Below are 20,651 nucleotides of genomic sequence, written 5' to 3'. Positions count from 1 at the left end.
TTTTAAAAATAGGATTAAAGGGCTTCCCTGGTGGCACAGTGGTTGAGAGTCTGCCTGCCGATGCCGGGGACACGGGTTCGTGCCCCGGTCTGGGAAGATCCCACAAGCTGCGGAGTGGCTGGGCCCGTGAGCCATGGCCACTGAGCCTGCGTGTCCGGAGCTTGGGCTCCGCAGCGGGAGAGGCCACAACAGTGAGAGGCCCGTGTACCGGAAAAAAAAAAAAAAAAAAGGATTAAAAAAAAAAAGCTTTGATCCATTTGAAATTTGTTATATCTGATCAGATGAGCTATGAATCTAAGATATTTTTTCTTTACTAATAGCCAACTTTCCTGTAATATTTATTAGTGATTTTTTCCACTGTAACATTTCTTGTTTATTAGATGTTGAATTTTTCTAATATTTTAACCCATTTTAGGGAATTCCTATTGAATTTTTTTGATTAGTTTTTCTCTTTTAAACATCAGAACTATACAGCTTGTATTTTGCTTTGCTTTATTCAACAAACATTATTGCTCTGTGGTAATCGTGGTGCTAAGTGCCAGGGTACAAGGAAAATGGTCTCTCCTTTCAAGAACATACAGTCTATTGGAGGAGTCATCAGGTAAGGAGACCAGTGACTGTTGCAATAGAGGTATAAACAGAGATTGGGCACCCAAAGCAGGAAAGGCGAGGAGCAGTGGACCTCAGGGAGTGCAGGCAGTGAGCTGGGCTGGAAAGGAGGTGATTTAGCTGAAAACAAGTACTCACTCGTATTACCTCCAGAAACCTTATATTTGGTGATCTTGCCTATTTGAGATCAATTTCACTATTAATCAAGTTCTAAGCAATATCTACCAAGAACCTTTTATTGTTTATTGTATTAAGACCTATACTTTAGCTTAGGAAATAGTGTCATCTTTGCTATATTGAATCCTCTCAAAGAGCTGTAAGTTGTATTCTCCATTTATTCATATTGTTCTTTATTTTGTCCATTAAAGTTTTACATAGTAATCGTTAAAGAAATTTGTGTGGTCCTAAATTAGATTAGCACTTATGTATTCACGTAATCAATTTTTTAAATACCAATGTGAAGTTTGGGTTTATTTATTTGTTTTTAATTGTATAAGTACTTCATGAACATATCCTAAGGGTAAAAAATTTAAATAGTTATGTATATAGTTTATAGTTAGTATTGTAGAGTTAAAAGTTAAAGTCTCCTACTTCCTCCACCATCCTTCAATATCAATCTCTCCCCAGAAGTAAGTACTGTTCTGGCTCGATGTATGTCCTCTTGGTTTTCTATCCGATTATACATATGCACTTACATTGTTGTTAAATACATCGGATTAATGCTATGTTGTCATTTTGAAATGTGCTTTTTCACTTATAAATCCTGGATATTTTTGAAGATTAATACACATAGATCTACCATATTCTTTTTTAAAAGTTAAAGTCTCCTACTTCCTCCACCATCCTTCAATATCAATCTCTCCCCAGAAGAGAGATCCCCACATAGATCTACCGTATTCTTTTTTAAAAATGGAATAGTTCTTAAACCATGGATATTACGGACTTATTATCATTAACTGATTATTTCCCTGTTGATGCATGTTTGGTAATATATTTTTGATGACAAAAATATATAAGAATGCATTTGGTTTTATCAGTTTATGTCATAACCAATGACACACATGTTAAACACATTTCCTGCCTATGTAAAATTTTAATTTATCTCCTAGGATTTTCTAGGTATATAATCATATCATCTGTAAAAGGTAGTTTTTAATTTCATTTTTTCCTAGAGTCATATTTAAAATTTTTAATTAGCTATAGTAGCAGCATTTCCTGTATCTAATACCATTAAAGAAGTGCTGAAGTCAACCTTATTTTTTTTCTGTTATAAAAGAGAATAAGCTAGCACATGCTATTTACTTATTGTACTGACCCTTAGTTTAAGTGATGAATTATTTGTCATGTCGAGAAAATAACTCCTTGTTTCCCTATATGTTCAAAAATAGTTTTGTTCTTTCTTTTTATAAAATTAATGCATAGTCGTGTACAATAATTAATCAATACATAAAAAGGAAAGGGTAAATCTGTTGTCAACAGTTCATTTATTATCCTTTCAGACATCTCTATATGCACACCCAGACACACAATTTTACATAAATAAATAGAATTTATTATTCTATAACATTACACCTGTAAAATATACCCAATAACATACTTAATAGACCAGCTGTGAAAATTACATGATATAATACATAGAAAACACTTAGACCCATCCTTGGCACATACTATGTATTCAGTAAAGTTAGTTATTATTATTCCTTTTTTGTTGTTATTACTGTTGTTGCTATTAATCTGTGGAATTTGGTAGTAAACATAACTCTACAACATCACCTTTAATGGCTTCCTGGTATTCCAAATATATTTAACTTATTGATGAACAGTTGGAATATTTCCTTTTTAAATATTAGGAATAACACTGCAATGAACTTTCTTATACCTATATTTGATGTACTTGTCTAGTTTGTCCTAAAGATAAATTTTTTACAGTAGAATTCCCGGGTCAAAGAGAATGCATATTTAAATATGATGTATATGTTTAAATTTTGAAAGTCCTGTTCAAGAATAGATGTCACTATGGACAAGAAAATAAATGGAAAAACAGATAATTTGTTAGAGTAAAGGGACTATGGGCGATTTAAAAAGTGCCTTGCATTATGGAGGACTTCCCTGGTGGCACAGTGGTTAAGAATCCACCTGCCAATACAGGGGATACGGGTTCGATCCCTGGTCCAGGAAGATCCCACATGCCACGCAGCAGCTAAGCCTGTGCAGCACAGCTATTGAGCCTGCACTCTAGAGCCCGCGAGCCAGAACTCCTGAGCCCGCGTGCCACAACTACTGAAGCCCGTGCGCCTAGAGCCCGTGCTCTGCAACAAGAGAAGCCACGGCAATGAGAAGCCGGTGCACTGCAACAAAGAGTATCCCCCACTCGCTGAAACTAGAGAAAGCCCATGCGCAGCAACAAAGACCCAACACAGCCAAAAAAAAAAAAAAAAGTGCCTTGCATTATCAAACAAGTTGTTGCATCTTTTGAGACCTAGACTATGATATTTACTGTTTTCCTGTTCTCTCTTAAGGTTGTATGATTTGTCCCCACTGCTTTGTTATAGTTTGAGAATCTAAAACGCTTAATGAAATTCTATATTATACTTTGCTGTTCTCACCTGGTTTTTCCAATTTATTTTACTTTATTTTTTATCATTACCATTAACCTTTACTAAACATTTTACTCTATCTGCATTTTAATGTCTTTCATGTGAGTGTGGATTTCTACCCTTTCATGTAGTGAACTTTATAACAATTCCACATGGTTCAATTTTTTCTTTTTTCAATTTTTCTGAGTCTTGAAACCTTTTCCTTCCACCTACAAAGAGAAACATCAGGTGGGACAGAGACTGTATTGGTTTAATAACTTCATTGTTTAGTTGGACTAGGTTCTCTCCAGGCTTCTCCAGGGTCTAAGGGGCAAGCATATGTTCTCTCCACTCTTCTTGGCTATTTATAAGGACATACATTGGTCTATAAAGTTTAAAAACAAAAATGCATGTGAGATTTCTCTCAAATAGAGACTTGATATTTATTAATGTTTATATCAATGTATTTTCAGTTCAGGCTCATTGTCTTTGTTTTTTGGTTCTATTTTGGCATTGTTGGCCATTTCTCTTCTCTTGCACCCCTCTTGTCCACAGTGGTAGCTATACTCAGTCTGCTTCCCATGTCTACCATCTCTGTGATTCACTTTGTGTGGTTTACCGTGATTTGGGAATGCCCTCTTAATACATCTCCAGCAACATTCATTCTTTATTCTACTACATCATTTCTGCTCTTGAGAGTTTTCACTGCTATGTTCAGTTCTTTTATGGAGTTGACAGGTTTAGTGCTGTCTTCCAGTGCGGCAGCCATGAAAACGTGCCACTCAGATCTGCTACAGTGCAGGGTGTAATTGACCAGCGGCCCCTGCTGCTGAACTCTGAATCCACCACCAGGTTTGTGCTGAGGCCACTCTTCCCATGGACTGTCTCCAGCCAATGTCTGAGGGCAGCGGGGACACTAAAGCAGGCTCATTCCTGCCAGACATGGGACTCCTCGGGTGGGTGACTGGCTTGAGGGCTTCCCTTTGGCCTGGTCAGAACTTTCTTGTGAGGTGTAGTAGTAGAAGGAATAGAGAGAGATTTAAAATTGGGGATTGATAGTTAAGCATCAAAAAACATTCCTGTGGCCCAAATACAGAAGGCCTTTCCGGGTCCCTAGAGCTGTTGGTAGAGACTCAGCTTGCCACAGACTCCCTTAATTAGGAAGAAGTGGTGTTTTCTTTTCTTGACAGAACTTTTAAGAAAGGTATTATAGTAAAATAATAGCTTTATAAATTTTCCTATTTAATCACTTGTAAAAATCACCTTTTCTCAACATTAATTTCTTCTCTCTTTAAAGTGTCACTTCTAATTAAGAAAACTAGAATTTAAGTTTTGTATCAGTCAGCTCAGGCTACCATAACAAATTGTCACAGATTGGATGGCTTAAATGATAGAAATTGGAAGCCTGAGGCCAGGATGCCAGCATTGCCAGGTTCTGGTGAGGATCCTCTTCCTGGCTTGCAGATAGCTGCCTTCTTACTGTGTCCCCCATGGTGGAGAGAGAGAACCCTAGTCTCGCTTCCTCTTCTTAAAAGGACAAAAATCCCATTATGGGGCCCCACCTTCATGACCTCATCTAAACCCAATTATCTCCCAAAGGCCCTGCCTCTAAGCACCACCACATTGGGGGGTTTAAGGGCTTCAACATATGCATTAGGGTGGTAGGGGGAGACACAACCATTCAGTCCATAACAAGGTTAAAAAAACACTCTAAAAAATTTTTTTAAATTTATTGCCCATATTGTTCAATTTTTAAAAGAACATAGGCATTGCAAACTAATTTGGGGATGGAAAACAAACTGTAAATGTATCATAATTAGAGATTTTTAAAAAATAAATTTATTTATTTTTGGCTGTGTTGGGTCTTCGTTGCTGAGTGCAGGCTTTCTCTAGTTGTGGCGAGTGGGGGCTACTCTTCGTTGTGGTGCACGGGCTTCTCATTGCTGTGGCTTCTCGTTGCGGAGCACGGGATCTAGGCACACGGGCTTCAGTAGTTGCAGCACGCAGGTGCAGTAGTTGTGGCTCACGGTCTCTAGAGCTCAGGCTCAGTAGTTGTGGTGCACGGGCTTAGTTGCTTCACGGCATGTGAGATCTTCCCGGACCAGGGCTCGAACCCGTGTCCCCCGCATTGGTAGGCGGATTCTCAACCACTGTGCCACCAGGGAAACCCCATAATTAGAGATTTTATCATATCTTTTAGTTTCCTAGATATAGAACCTCCACTTAAGTTGTACTTTTAACAGTACCTTTTTATTACAATATATTTTTTATACAAACTTTTAAAGGAACTCATGTTTGCAAGTGATTGCCTCAGTTTAGTACTAGCTCATTTCCAGGAGATGTTGGTCTTTTTGCTATTGTAGGCAATGTCACCTACTTTCCTCCTGCTTGTTGGATAGCAGTTCGGAGAAGAATCAGTTTGGAGCTCACCAGCCACCATTCACATAACAAATTTTATACAGGTCAAATTGCTGAACAAAGTATATTGAGGAAAACAGATTATAGCATGTCCTTACCAGTAAAAGTTGTTAATTGGCCGTGGGTGTTGATTGTGTCCTTGAATGAAGTTTATATTGCTCTTTTGGTTGTTTTTATCTAGGAGAAGATAAGGACAATGTTTTTGCCAGTTGTGAGTGATTACCTGACTTTAACATATCATTATTTAACTTCTTCCCAATGTGAACAAGCTGATATTCGCATGAGAACATTTTCATGTGTATTTTCTGATTTTTCTCTCTAATGTATGCATACTTAATATTGGACTAGAACACCTTATCCCTGGAGATAAATTAACGATTTCAGTAGAACCAGCAATTTGGGGGCTGTTAATTTAGTGCTTTCATGTTTCTTGAGAAGTAGGAGGACATGACTTTCTATTCTAAATGCATCTGTGAAATCCTGATATTACAAAAACTTTGGCAAAATTTTGACGAACATGTTCAGTAAAAGCTCTCTGTATGGGGCTTCCCTGGTGGCGCAGTGGTTGAGAGTCCGCCTGCCGATGCAGGGGACATGGGTTCGTGCCCCGGTCCGGGAGGATCCCACATGCCACGGGGCGGCTGGGCCCGTGAGCCATGGCCGCTGAGCCTGCGCGTCCGGAGCCTGTGCTCCGCAGCGGGAGAGGCCACAGCAGTGAGAGGCCCGCGTACCGCAAAAAAAAAAAAAAAAAAAAAGCTCTCTGTGTTTTCCATGGTAGATAAGAAAACCTCCTCATGGCACAAGCCATAGAATTAGATCTGATCTTTGGTTATGGCCAATTCTGGCTCCAGCCCCACCTCTACCTAGGAGGTATACTCTCCTCCTCTGTGGTCAGTGCAGCTGTCACCTGACCGGTGACCAAAGAGGCTGGCTGTGGGGACGAGGATGGGGAGAAAGGCGTTTCTTTGAAGCTCAGGTGTTTAAATCATCTTTAAGCCCTCCCCCTGCCACCTCCAGTCACTTGCACCAAGGCCTCTTTTCCCTCCTCCAAGCACATTCCTTTGAAATTTCTATTCCCTTGTACAGAGCAGGCCTTGACCATCATTTAAACCTGACTTCACCTAAGGCAGCAGGAGGCAAGTGGGAGCACAGTTTTTTTCTCTCTCCAGCCCAGAACCCCATGGGTCTGGCCCTAGGCTTTGCACCCCTTCAGGAGTCACTAAAAATATAAGCTCTCCTCATTTTGGTTTAGAGCTAAGAGTCTAATATAGCAAGAAGGAATAAGAAAGCACATAACAGGCCACTGACAATCTCTGGGTTTACCAACAGCTTGGCTTTCCCCTCTTTCCTTTGGATTCCGCCTTCACGGGTAAATGTACAGCGTCTTTGTTGACCAGCACGGCAGCCAGTTGCCACGTGTGGCTATTGAGCACTTGGAATGTGGCTGGTCCACGTTGAAATGTGCTGTAAGTGTAAAATATACGCTATACAAAAAGTTTAAAAATGAATAAAATATCTCATTGATAATTTAAAATATTGATTACATATTGAAATGATAATATTTGGGGGGTTGGGGTACAATATATTATTAAAATTAATATCACCTGTTTCTTTTTACTGTGGCTCCTAGAAAGTTTTAAGTTACATTTGTGGCTTGCATTATATTTCTATTGGATTGTGCTGTTATCAACCCTGTTTCAATTTGTAGAGGATTTGGGGGGCCTAAGTTTGTTATTTATACTCAGTACATTTCTAAATTTATAACCAATTTATAATTATTATGTACTTATTAAAATTATAGAATATATAGTTATTTTATATGTATAAAATTAAAATATAAAAATAATTTTTAAAAAAAGGAAAACGACTCAGGATTCACCAGCAAGAGGTGAACGGGAAGGTTTAAATGTGCTCATTCCCAAATGTACTCATTCTCTGTCTCCATTTCCTGAACTCATTTCAGTTTTACATGCAGAGCTAAATCAGAATGGTCAAAAGAAATTAAAAAAAAAAAAAAGAATGGTCAGAAGAAACTCACTACATTCTGTTCTTAATTTCTGCACTGTGAGCTATATCAGTTTGCTCTGGACTTTAAGAGAGAAAGAAGTCCCAGTTTTGTGACAACTTGAGGGAAAGGAGAGGAGATTCATGGTACCTTCTCTTCTAATGTTTGAAAAAAGAAAAATGAAAGAAAAGGAGAGAAAGTGTGTGTTTCCTGGTCAGTCACTCTGTCATTTCAAAACCTTGCTAAGATGGTGCTGGTTTGGGTTGTGCCAGCATAAATACTGCTCTAAACCTTCTCTCAAGGACACAGGCCAACTCAGTATCCCAAAACCAGAGTTTGGTTGGTTTCCGCTTGACAGGTGTGCAGGGTCTCTGGTTTCAGCTGGCAGAGGCAGTGGAAGGGCGGGAATACCACAGAAGCACTCTTGTTGGGTAAAGGCTTTAGGTGACACAGAAGGAGGCTTGTCCTAAAAAGTTTCTGCTGGGCTCTGTTGTTTAATGGTTTCATCTCTAAAATATCTTAAAGAAAAAGCTTATTTTCCTAGCATTCTGGGTTACAAGGACAAATGTGGAGACCTGACAGGCCTGATTTTTAGTTCAGACTCTGTCCCTAACTAAATATGTCTTTGGACTTCGGTCTCAACATCAGTCTCCCCACGTGTACAGTGGGAATAATCATGCAGTCTTGTGAGAATTAAATGTGATCATAAATGTAAAGGGCTTAGCATAGTATTTGGCACATAGTCCATATTTAGTAAATGTTCACTGTAATTACTGTTGCCTTAATTCTTTGTTGAAGACTTGCACGTGAGGAAATGAAGCATCTGCCAGTAAAAGCTGAACCACCTCTTCAGTGGTTCCTCCAAATGGAGGGCTAGTTTGGGCCCATACAGACCATGAAGTCTCTGTGAAAAAGCTGGAGGTCCTGAGGAGTTTGGGTCAACTTCCCCAGACCATGGGAGTCGGGACAGTTCTGGAGAACCTGTTACCAGGGCCAATCCTAGGAGTCAGTTACTCCAAGGAAACCCAAAGCAAAAGGAGAAGCAGACCCAGGACCAACCTTGGAGTGCCCTGGGTCTGGCCTTGGCCCCCAAGACTGATCAAGTGACTGCAGGTGCACAGCCCCGTCATTCAACTCTCAAGTCCTCCCCTGGCCATGCCTGCTTTCCCAAGGCTGGCAATCAGAATTAGAATGGCCTGTGTTCTGAATGGAGAGGGAGGCCAAGTTTACTAAGTGTGCCCATGCCAGTACCCTTAACACTGAATTTGTGTTGCAAGGACTCTTGGGCGTTTGCCTACCTTTAAGAGACAAGGCTCGGTCTACATACTTCATTCAGAAGGAAGAGCGCACTTTTCTTCCCAGCCAGTTGATTGTATGGCATAGATAGACCTGTGTCTGTTTTGTTTCTGATTCTTTCTGTACCCAATAGCCATAACCATTGTTTAAGATTTTTTTTTCTTTTCCTTTATTTTAGACTTAGCCTCTAGTTCTTTACTTCCATACCTACTAACACCTTGTGTTACCTCTTCACCACCTTTCCACTCTCCTCATCTCCCTAACACTTACATTACTAGAAACATTTGGAAGAATATAGCGAGGGCTGGCTTGTTTATCCTGAATTTATATTGATTAGCTTTTTTATGAACCCCACTTTAGTGGGGTTTTTTTAGTTTTTTTAATAGTTGATTTATTTCTGCTGTATAGCAAATTGATTCAGTTATACATATATATACATTCTTTTTCATGTTCTTTTCCATTATGGTTTATCACAGGATATGTTGATTAACTTTTGACCAAACACTAGAGGTTTTGATCTGGGTAACCTAAGAAGCTGAAGAAAAAGACATTGGCATTCATTATCAATGCCTTTTTTTTTTTTTTTTTTTTTTTTATCCCGGTACGCGGGCCTCTCACTGTTGTGGCCTCTCCCGTTGCGGAGCACAGGCTCCGGACGCGCAGGCTCAGCAGCCATGGCTCACGGGCCCAGCCGCTCCGCGGCATGTGGGATCTTCCCGGACCGGGGCACAAACCCGTGTCCCCCGCATCGGCAGGCGGACTCTCAACCACTGCGCCACCAGGGAAGCCCTATCAATGCCTTTTGATAGCATTTATGTGACTAAATAGATACGGGACCACAGGTAATGATCTGCAAAAGGCCTTTTGAAGATAAGGGGTTGCCTAGGTCACTGAAATATTGAACTTCCCTTTCCAACCTATAGTTGTGATTTGTTATATTTCAGGGGGAAAATATCAAATACACAAAAAGACTGGAAATTCTTTGAGGTGAGTCACTTACGTTTAGGGGCTCTGCTCTTTGATATGAAACATGAAGTATAGCAACAAGCGATAGACATTTGTCAGGCACCTGTTTTTAATGAATATCCTTTCTACAAAGGATACTAATAAGCTGTGTGCCACTCCTTAAATCTTTGGTCTGATTTGCCTTCTGCAAAGGTGAGTACATGTATAATTTTCCGCAGCCCTTCAGGCATGTGGAGAGAGCAGGGCACCTGGGTTTGCGTCTGCTCAGTAGTGTTCTATAGACAGGTGGGAGCTTTTCATGTCGTAACTGTGGGTTCCGATTCTTGTCTGTTTCTGTCGTAGTCCTTTTATACTTTCTGTACGTATGTAGCCTGGATTGTCTTCCGACGTCAACACTTCACAGAGATTGAGGAAGAAATAGGGAGGCTCTTTCGTTCCGACATGTTCAACATTCCTCGAAGGAAGCGTGAGGATGAAGAGTCAGGAGGGGAAAAGAAACGCATGACTTTTGTACAATTCAGGTATGACCTTTTGACTCTCCTAAGCTCAAGGACATTTCTAGAAAACAAGATGATGTGACCTAAATGTCACCCCCACCCCCAGGAGAATGATGGCAAAGCGCCCAGCGATGAAAAAAGCCATTAACATGCGCTCTCCAGTCATGTCTACTCTGCTGCCCTCTCTCAGAGAAAAAGCTCAGAATATCTCTGACAAAAAGTACCGCCAAGCAGGCATGAAATTCCCAGTCTGGATGCAAGAGCACAAGGAAAATCTGGACTCTGTGCACATGCCAATGTAAGTGGCCCAAGGAGAGAGGAAGGAGAGAAGGCTGAGTGTTGCTTCCTAGGTGGGACCCAGGAGGGGCAAGGGCTCAGACTTGGTGCCTCTGCCAGAAAGCTGAACAAAGCTGGAAGCATCGTCTTCCTACCATCCCCTGCTCCTCTCAACATGTTTTCTTTCCAGATCAGCTCTTGGTATACCCATCTAGACTAGAAAAAACTACAAAGTTATGCTAGACTTCAAATAGTTCTAATTTGGTGAAGTGAGTAGCAGACTTTGTAAGACTGAAGTTTTCCTGTTAGAAGAGTCATCTTTGGGAAATAAGGGAAGGACCAGTACAAAATCTTGCTATGGGTCGAGTTTTTGAACCCATATTTAAGAAATAGATGTGTGTGTGTGTGTGTGTGTGTGTGTGTGTGTGTGTGTGTGTATCAGTCTTAGTTTTATACACATGCACAAGTCAGCCATATACTGGGTTGGCCAAAAACTTTGTTTGGGTTTTTCCATAAGATGTTACAGAAAAACCCAGACAAACTTTTTGGCCAACCCAATACCTTACTCTTTGGCCTCAGCAAATATTCAGCTATACCAATAATTCTTTCCACAGAGTTGGCATCCTGGGGGAGCCTCGATGTCAGTTCAACCCCCATACCCTTATCCCCCTCGATACAGAGGAAAGCATGAAGTCTGGGGGACAGTCTTCCATGATAGAAAGAAATAACATGAGGATTCAGGATACACTGGACTTAGTCATGAGAACGCTGTCCTCTCAAACAACATTCCCTAAATAATCTGTACATTCCATCTCTGTAATTAATTCCTGTATTTGAAGTAAACTACTTTGACTTAATCACTTTATACAGGACTAGTGTTTATTATTAAACTTTAAAAATTGTTCAAATTATTTTGTTAAAAGTTCAACAATAGACTAAAGAATTCCAGAAAGCTTTTGAAAACCTCCTTTTCCTATATTTAATAGTTTGCTTTGTTATTTATTTACTTCCTTGGCTTTTACATGACCATTTAGAGTAATGTATTAGGACATTTAGTCAGTGTTCTAGTGGACTAGTGAAGAAACATTCTGTTTATTCATTTCTAAATTCCTTTTTGTTTCATGAGAGAGTGTAATTGGTACATTTGAAAACAAAATTTCATAAAAAGGCAAATTAAATATTTTTAACATTAAATCTCTTTCTGGGGCTTCCCTGGTGGCACAGTGGTTGAGAGTCCGCCTGCCGATGCAGGGGACACGGATTCGTGCCCCGGTCCGGGAAGATCCCACATGCCGCAGGGCGGCTGGGCCCGTGAGCCATGGCCGCTGAGACTGCGCTTCCAGAGCCTGGGCTCCGCAACGGGAGAGGCCACAACAGTGAGAGGCCCGCGTATCGAAAAAAAACCAAAAAACAAAAAAAACCACGACTCTTTCTATGGCTATATTATTATTGGCATTGGGATATAAAGTACATCTGACTCATTTAAAAGCCTTTTAGCATATATGTTTCATTCATTTTTTTCATTTATTCATTTAACAACACATATGTTTCAAGCCCCTGCTCCATTCAAAGCCTTGTGCTGGAAAATGTAAGGAAAAAAGGTCATCAAGACAGAGACCATATCCTCTGGTCTGAGTAGTAGAGAGGATCAGTAAAACACATGCCTGCTAATGATACAACATTGAATGTGTTAGAGGCCATTAAAGAGGTAAATCCAAGTGCCCTTTGAGACAGATCAGTAGAGCCCTCACTTCTGGGGGAATCGGGAGCATTGAGATTTGAATCTGGTATTGCAGGGACTGGGTGGCACTAAAGGGGGACCGCAGGCAGAGGAAGACCATGTGCAAAGGCACAGAGATGAAAAGGTACGCCCTGTGACCGAGGAAGGCGAGAGCCATGGGTGTGCGAGGGGGGAGGTGTGTGAGGGGGAGCAGAAGAAAAGCGGGCTACAAAGGTCAGCCGAGCCTCCACATGCCCCACCAGGGAGTGAGTTGGATATTATCTGGTAGGCAGTGAAGCTTAGGGCCCGCTGATGAAACCCTTTCATTGGCTGCTGATTGTATAGTATCATCATTTAAAAAGTCCTATAGGGGTTTCGCCAACTAAAATAACTGGTCTGAATTTACCTTTCTGTGGCCACGGGTTTATCCTCAAACTTCAAAAATCCTCCTTTCTGCATTTAGCTAAAAGTTCGTTTAATGGAAAAAACTGGATGCTTTTTTCCAGATTTAATATCAAGAGCAGAGGAACAGCAGCCCCAGGCTGTCGATCATGTGGGGCAGCTTCTGTTCAACAGGCACTCTGTCTTCACTCTCATCCTTTATGTTCCAGGTCAATTCCTGTTATTCCTGTTAAAACTGCAAAGTTTTTAAAAATCAAAATCCTGAGGGGGGGAAAAAAGAAAAGGAAAAGGAAAATAAAAAAAGGGGGAGAGAAAAAGAAAGGGGGGGGGAAAAAAGAAAAAAACATCCTGGACTATGAACGAACCCTTCTTGGACCTTTTATTTACATAGAGCATTTGGTTACACACTGTGATAACAAATTTTTATCTAGAACATGTTGACATGGTTTGATTTTTGGGTTTTTTTTTTTTTTGATATTTAAAAAAATAAACCCTGGGAATTGTGGGACTTTTATAACTATCTTTACTAGGGCACCAGGCTTTTTTTTCCTGCCTCCTTTCTGACCTATGAGGCTTCAGTGTACTTCATTTATTAATTCCTTCAACTGTTGCTTCATTTTTTCATTCTACAATTGCTATATTTCCACTCTGTGTTAGGCACCCTGTTTGGTCCTGGAAATTCAGTATGGAAAAAATATAGCCAGCTCTGACTTGGAACTGACAGTCTTGGGGAAGACAGATAGGAAATGAATACTCAGATAATGAACTAATTGCAATGATGATGAATATTGCAAAAGAGAGGCCTCATCTGCTTCCAGTATGACTCAGGTGGTTATTGGCAGGGCTGAGTTCCTCACAGGCTGTTGGACTGAGGCCTCGGCTCCTCGTAAGCTATTGGCCCAAGGCCTTTCTTAGTTCTTTGCCACACGAGTCTCTCCAAAAGGAGCTTGCAACATGTCAGTTGGCTTCATTAGCGTGAACAAGTGAGAGAGGAAGAGAGAATGTGCAGGCAAGACAGAAGTTAGTCACTTACAACCTAATGTTGGAAGTGATATTCCATCACATTTGCTCTACTTTATTCACAGCAAGTCACAAGGTCTAGCCCACTCACAAGGGAAGGGGACCACCAAGGCCATGGACACCAGGAGGTAAGGATCACTGGGGGTCATCTGAAAAGTCAGCCTGCCACACTGGCAGAAGAAACATATGAAAGTCTTGAGGCTGGAAGCAAAGCTCCTTCAAGTTGCTGAGATAAGGCTTTTGAGGCTGTAGAGAGGAAGGGTAGAAGGATGAGATGTGGCTGGAGAATAAGCAAGAGCCCTATCATGGAGGGTTCTATAAGTCTATTATGGATACACTTAAGATCAATGTGGGTTGTTCCAGTGTGATTGTGCAGTTTTTGTCTTGCACAAAGGCACCAGCGAAGGAAGTGGATGGGGAATGAGATCCAAATGCATATCTTCACTTCATTCTGGAACTTTCCAGGTGGAGTCCCTTTTTGTAATTCACAAAGCAGCAGTCTTGAATGGGTACCCTTTAATGGTTTTTAAGCAGGTGCATTGTTAAAGCTTACCAAGAGGGTTTTTTTAATTCAAAATATTCAAGTAAGAGAACAAAAAGACAAGCTACAGGCTGGGGGAAAATATTTGCAAGGCATGTATCCGATAGAGGACTTGTATGCAAAATATACAAAGAACTCTTAAAAACAACAAGAAAACAAACACTCCAGTCAAAAAATGGGCAAAAGGTATGAACAGACACCTCATCAAAAAAATATATACTCAGGACAAACAAGCATATGAAGAGATGCTCTATGTTATTTATCATTAGGGAATGGAAGTTAAAAAAGCAATGAGATACCACTACACACTTATTAGAATGGCTAAACTGACAATACCAAATGCTGATGAGGATTCAGAACAACAGGAACTCTTATTCATTGCAGAGTCAAAATGATGCAGCCACTTTAGAAGACAGTTGGAAGTTTCTTACTTTAATTTTCTTACAGTTAATATGAAAATGTAATAGATAGCCAACACAGTCTTGGAGAGAAAAACAGTTGGAGGGCTAACACATTCTGATTTCAAACTTACTACAGAGCTACAGAAATCAAGGCTGTTTAGTACTGGTATAAGAATAGACATTTATATCAATGGAATAGAATTGAGTCCAGAAATAAACCCATACATTTATGGCCAACTGATTTTCGACAAGTGTGCCAGGACAATTCAATGGGGAAAGAATAGTCTTCTCAACGAACAGTGTTGGGACAACTGGATATTCCCATGTAAAAGAATGAAGTTGGATTCCTACCTTACACTGTATGTAAGCTTTAACTCAAATGGGCCATAAACCTAAATGCAAGGACTAAAACTAGAAAACTCTAAAATATAGGTGTTAACCTTCATGATCTTGGGTTAGGCAATGGTTTCTTAAATACGAATGACGCCAAAAACATAAGCAACCAAAGAAAAAAATTGATAGATTGGACTTCATCAAAATTAGTAACTTTTGTGCTTCAAAGAAAACTATCAAGAAAATGGGGTGATGATTGTATAGCAACTCTGTGAATATACTAAAAAAAATGGAATTGTACATTTTAATAGTGAATTTATGGCATGTGAATTACATATCAATAAAGCTGTTATAAAGAAAAAAGTGAAAACACAATTCACAGAATGGGAAGAAATATTTGCAAATCCTATATGTAATAAAGGTCATGTATTCAGAATACATAATGAATTCTTACAGTTTGACAATAAAAACTAAATAATCCAATTTAAGAATTGGCAAAAGCTTTGAATAGACATTACTCCAAAGAAGATATACAAACGGCTAATAAGCACATGAAAAAACACTCAACTTTATTAGTCATTAGGGAAATGCAAATCAAACCCACAGTGAAATCCCACTTCACACCCACTAGGACGGCTATGAGCAAAAAGTTAAAGAGCAAGTGTTGATGAGAATGTGGAGAAATCAGAACCTTCACAACATTCCTGATGAAAATGTAAAATGATGCAGCCACTTTAGAAAACTGCTTATCCGTTCTTCAAAAAGTTAAGCATATACCATATGACTTAGCAATTCCATTCTTAGATATATACCCAAGAGAACTGAAAACATATGTTTACACAAAAACTTGTACACAAATGTTCAAAGAAGCATCATTCATAATAGCCAAAAAAGTGGAACAAACCAAATGACCAACAATTGATGAATGAATAAACAAAAATGTGGTATATCCATGCAATGGAATATTACACAACCATAAAAAGGAATGATGTACTAATTCATGCTACAAGGTGAATGAAGCCTGAAAACATCATGCTAAGTGAAAGAAGCCAGACACAAAAGGCAGCCTATTCTATGATCACAATGATATGAAATGTCCAGAACAGGGAAATCCATAAAGACAAGGTAGATTAGTGGTTGCCAGACACTAAGGGGAGGAGGGAATGGGGAGAGACTGCTAACAAGATCTCTTTTGGGGGTGATGAAAATGTCCTGGAATTAGATAGTGCTAATGGTTACACAACTTTGTCAATAGACTATCACTGAATTGTACACTTTAAGAGAGTGAATTTTATGGTATGTGAATTATATCTCAATTAAAAAAAACAAGGAAAGTCTGAGAAATTGCCACATGATGTTTAAATCTAATCTAGTATCCTGGATAGTATGCTGAAACAAAAAAAAAGGATATTATGTAGAAACTAAGGAAATCCTAATAAAGCATGGATTATAGTTAATAATAATGTATCAATATGGGTTCCTTAATGTACCATACTAATATAAGATGTTAATAATCAGAAACTGGATGTGGGGATACAGGAATTCTCTATCATATCTTTGCAATTTTTCTTTAAAACTGTTCTAAAGTAAAAAGTTGATTTAAAAAATATTCAGCAAATACTTATGTCACACCTGATATGTGGGCATAGAGCTGGACCACATATGGTCTTTGCTCAGGTTGCCCTCTGCGCAGAAGCGGAAGAATAAGATAAACACGTGCACAAAAAGGAGGCTAGAAGTCAGAAATCAAGAAACACTATGCAGTAGGGCTTAAAGGAGAGAGCCTCTCAGGTCAAGGGATTGGGAGATGGGCATAGAGACGGCTCTGGAAGATGTGAGGGGTCTGGATAGGCAGAGACGGGGTGGGGGTATCTGGGGATGCTTCCTGGGGTTCTCACAGGGTTCAGACCTGAAAATCGGGTGGTGATGGGGCCTTGTGCAGTTGAGCTGGACTGTGGGGTTTGCTAGGGGAGCAATGAGGACTTCTTCATGTGGGAAAGATGGTATCTTATTTCTTAACCTTTTCCAGGGGCTGCAAAACCCTTTCTATTCCGCCTTTGTTCAGGCTGCAGGGTCCTATAACATTTGAATCATCATCCTCTTCTAGGATTCAGCCTGTACAACCATGTCAGCATTTGCATCTTTACCTCTGTTTTTTTTTTTTTTTTTTTTTTTTTTGCGGTACGCGGGTCTCTCACTGTTGTGGCCTCTCCCGTTGCGGAGCACAGGCTCCGGACACGCAGGCTCAGCGGCCATGGCCCACGGGCGCAGCCGCTCCGCGGCACGTGGGATCCTCCCAGACCGGGGCACGAACCCGCGTCCCCTGCATCGGCAGGCGGACTCCCAACCACTGCGCCACCAGGAAAGCCCTTTACCTCTGTTTTGAGCTTCAGTTCCATCATAGATACAAATCATCCTACTTAGAACTTGGCATATGGCATTTTGATCTCTAGCTAACTTTTTTTTTTGGCTGCACTGCGTGGCTTGTGGGATCTCAGTTCTCTGACCAAGGACTGAAGCTGGGCCACGGCAGTGAAAGCCTGGAATCCTAACCACAAGGCCACCAGGGAACTCTAGCTAATTTTCATACCAAGAAAGAAAAATAAACGTGCCTCCTCCAAGCCCATTGCCACTGAGCTCTCCTCCCTCTGAACAAGTTTCAGTTTGCAGAAAGCAAGCAGTTTCAGGGGACTGAGAGCACAGGGTGAACTGTGCCCTTGTTTTTGCAGGACGTCTCCAGAGCAGTCTGTGTCTGGCAGTGGGTTCATAAAGTTGTTCTCTGCCTCTGAGTTTCTCTCTGTGAGGTGGTGCCCAAGGTGATCTAGGCGAGCCATGCTAAGGGGCTTGGTGTCCTGCACCACTTGCTTTGCACCTTGGCCTCCCTTGTCCTCCTTAGGCAGAATGATTTGTTCTCATTTCCTTCTCCTGTGTCTAACCCAGAGGCCTAAGCAGAGCAAAAGGGGAATGCGCTGGGGCCAAAGAGCTCAGATCACACTGAAATCTGGCACAAAAATAGCCACCCACGCCTAGGACCTTTGCGGGGGACACTTGTCCCCCATCAACTGGCCAGTGTCAGAACATTGGAACTATTTAGAATCAAAGTCTTAAGTCTATTGGTGGTTGCCCCATATCAACCTGTATTTCTTCTGGAAATAATTTTTAATGATATCATCTGCCTAATTTACATAAGTAATCCTTGTTCAGTGTAAAAAGAAACCTTAGAAAACACAAAGAAAAAAATAAATGCCCATAATCTCATCACTCAGGATAACTCATTGTTAATAATTAAGTGAATCTCCTTTCAGTCATTTGTGTGCATTTATGTACAAACAAAAATGAGGTCGTGCAGTGTACCCTTGTCTGCAGCCTCCCTCCTTCAGAGAGAAATACATCGTGAACTCAGCCAGTACCCATCTAAAACATGATTTTAATTGCCCTGTGGTATTCTGTGGTATGAGTATGTCACAGTGTCCTTGCCCAGTCACCTGTTTTCTTGTATACATACCTTGTCTCTCAAACTACTGCTCTTTTCCTTAGGATAAAGCCCTGCGAATGATATTGCTGCATCGAAGAGCACACTCCTTCTCGAGACGTTAGGATTGCTGAATTTCCTGCCGAAGGCTAGCCCCAAAGCAAGGCTACCTCCATCTGCGTATGAGAATGCTCACCCCTCACCTGGGCGTTACCATTCCTTTGAATTCTTGCCAATTCTATGGTAGTGAAAAATGGAATTGTATGTTCATTCTAATTTATACTTTCTATTAACAGTAAGGATGCATACCTCTTCATATTGGTCGTTTGTGCTTCCCCTTTTCTGATTTATCACAGAAATAATATAATGTGAAATGCATTGAGTTTCTTCAAGTAAACGCATCACCCAACTCAAGGAACTATATTATAGTAGCACAGATAACAAAAATAACAGTACCTTGTCATAAATTCTAGATCAAGGCAGATGGTAATATATTACTCAATATAATATATATTACCACATGAAGGTTCTATTTTAAGTTCATTTCTAGAATTGACTGCCAGGGGAAAAGCTTTTCTGTGATTACTTTCATCACAGAACAAGAATATATGACTTATCTTGGTTTCCTCTTTATCTTTTGCTTCAAGGAAGCACAGAAATAAATTTACTGCTTAATCATAAGAACTTAGAGCTTTGGTCTCTCAGATTTTTATTTTCTATCTTTACAACTTTGTGTTGCCTATACCTTCTCTTTTGTTTCTTTTTTAAATTATTTTTTTTATTTTGAAATAACGGCAGATTTACATGAAGTTGTAGGATATAATACATGTGAACCCTTTACCCAGTTTTCTCAATGGTAACATCTTGCACAGTTACAGAACAATTTCACAACCGGACATTGATATTGATCCAGTCAAGATACAAAACATTCCATTGCTATGAGGATCCCTCATGTTACACTTATAGCCACACACTTCTTTCTTGTCCCCACCCTCTCCTTAACCTCTGGCAACCACTAATTTCTCCTCCATTTCTATAATTTTTTCATTTCAAGAATGCTATATACATGTAATCATACAGTACCTAACTTTTTGGCACTGGATTTTTTTCACTCAATATAACTTTCTGGGAATTCATCCAGGATGTTACATGTATCAATAGTTTGTTCTTTGCAGCACTATTTACAATAGCCAAGACATGGACAGATGAATGGATAAAGAAGATGTTGTACATATATACAATGGAACATTACTCAGTCATAAAAAAAAAGAAATAATGCCATTTGCAGCAACATAGGTGGACCTAGAGATTATCATACTAAATGAAGTAAGTCATACAGAGAAAGACAAATATGATATCACTTATATGTGGAATCTAAAAAAATGATACAAATGAACTTATTTATAAAACAGAAACAGACTCACAGACTTAGAAAACAAATTTATGGTTACCAAAGGGGAAAGGTGGGGGGAGGGATAAATTAGGAGGTTGGGGTTAACATATATACACTACTATATATAAAATAAATAATCAACAAGGAGGGCAATTTCCTGGTGGTCCAGTGGTTAGGGCTCTGCGCTTCCACTGCAGGGGGCACGGGTTCTATCCCTGGTGGGGGAACTAAGATCCCGCATGCAGTGCGGCATGGCCAGAAAAAAAAAAACCACAAGGACCTACTGTACAGCACAGGACCTCTACTCAAGACTGTAATAACCTACATGGAAAAAGAATCTGAAAAAGAATAGATATATGTGTATGTATAACTGAATCACTTTGCTGTATACCTGAAACTAACACAACATTGTAAATCAGCTATATTCCAATATAAAATAAAAATTAAAAAAAATAGTTTGCTCCTTTTTATTGCTGAGTTGTATTCTGTGATGTGGATGTACTGAAGCTTGTTTAATTCATCCTTCAAAGGACATATGGATTGTTTCCAGTTTGAGCTATTACAAATAAGGCTGCGATAAATTCACGTACAAGTTTTCGTGTGAACATAAGTTTTCATTTCTCTGAGCTTACACATTTTATAGTTAATTGTACCAGGTCTTTTTCTGTGAGTGGCTAGTATATAATCATAAATAAAGACCACCTACTATTTTTGTATTGTGATTGT

The 20,651-nt window shown here is 39.9% G+C and overlaps 1 protein-coding gene across 1 annotated transcript in view; it reads left to right on the top strand.

Annotated features, from left to right (window-relative positions):
• The window catches only part of PPP1R36 (protein phosphatase 1 regulatory subunit 36), a 32,674-nt gene extending 21,166 nt beyond the window's left edge, over positions 1–11,508 (top strand). The window contains exons 8-11 of the mRNA XM_067698667.1: positions 9,849–9,891; positions 10,213–10,391; positions 10,474–10,665; positions 11,258–11,508. Of these exons, the coding sequence (XP_067554768.1) occupies positions 9,849–9,891; positions 10,213–10,391; positions 10,474–10,665; positions 11,258–11,441 (598 nt within the window). The 3' untranslated portion in view covers positions 11,442–11,508. The remainder of the gene's footprint in view (positions 1–9,848; positions 9,892–10,212; positions 10,392–10,473; positions 10,666–11,257) is intronic.
• Positions 11,509–20,651: the final 9,143 nt, after the last annotated feature.

The sequence above is a fragment of the Pseudorca crassidens genome, chromosome 1 (genome assembly GCF_039906515.1).
Source record: "Pseudorca crassidens isolate mPseCra1 chromosome 1, mPseCra1.hap1, whole genome shotgun sequence".
In the NCBI taxonomy this organism is placed as follows: Eukaryota; Metazoa; Chordata; class Mammalia; order Artiodactyla; family Delphinidae; genus Pseudorca; species Pseudorca crassidens.
This window is presented reverse-complemented; position numbering and strand designations above follow the sequence as displayed.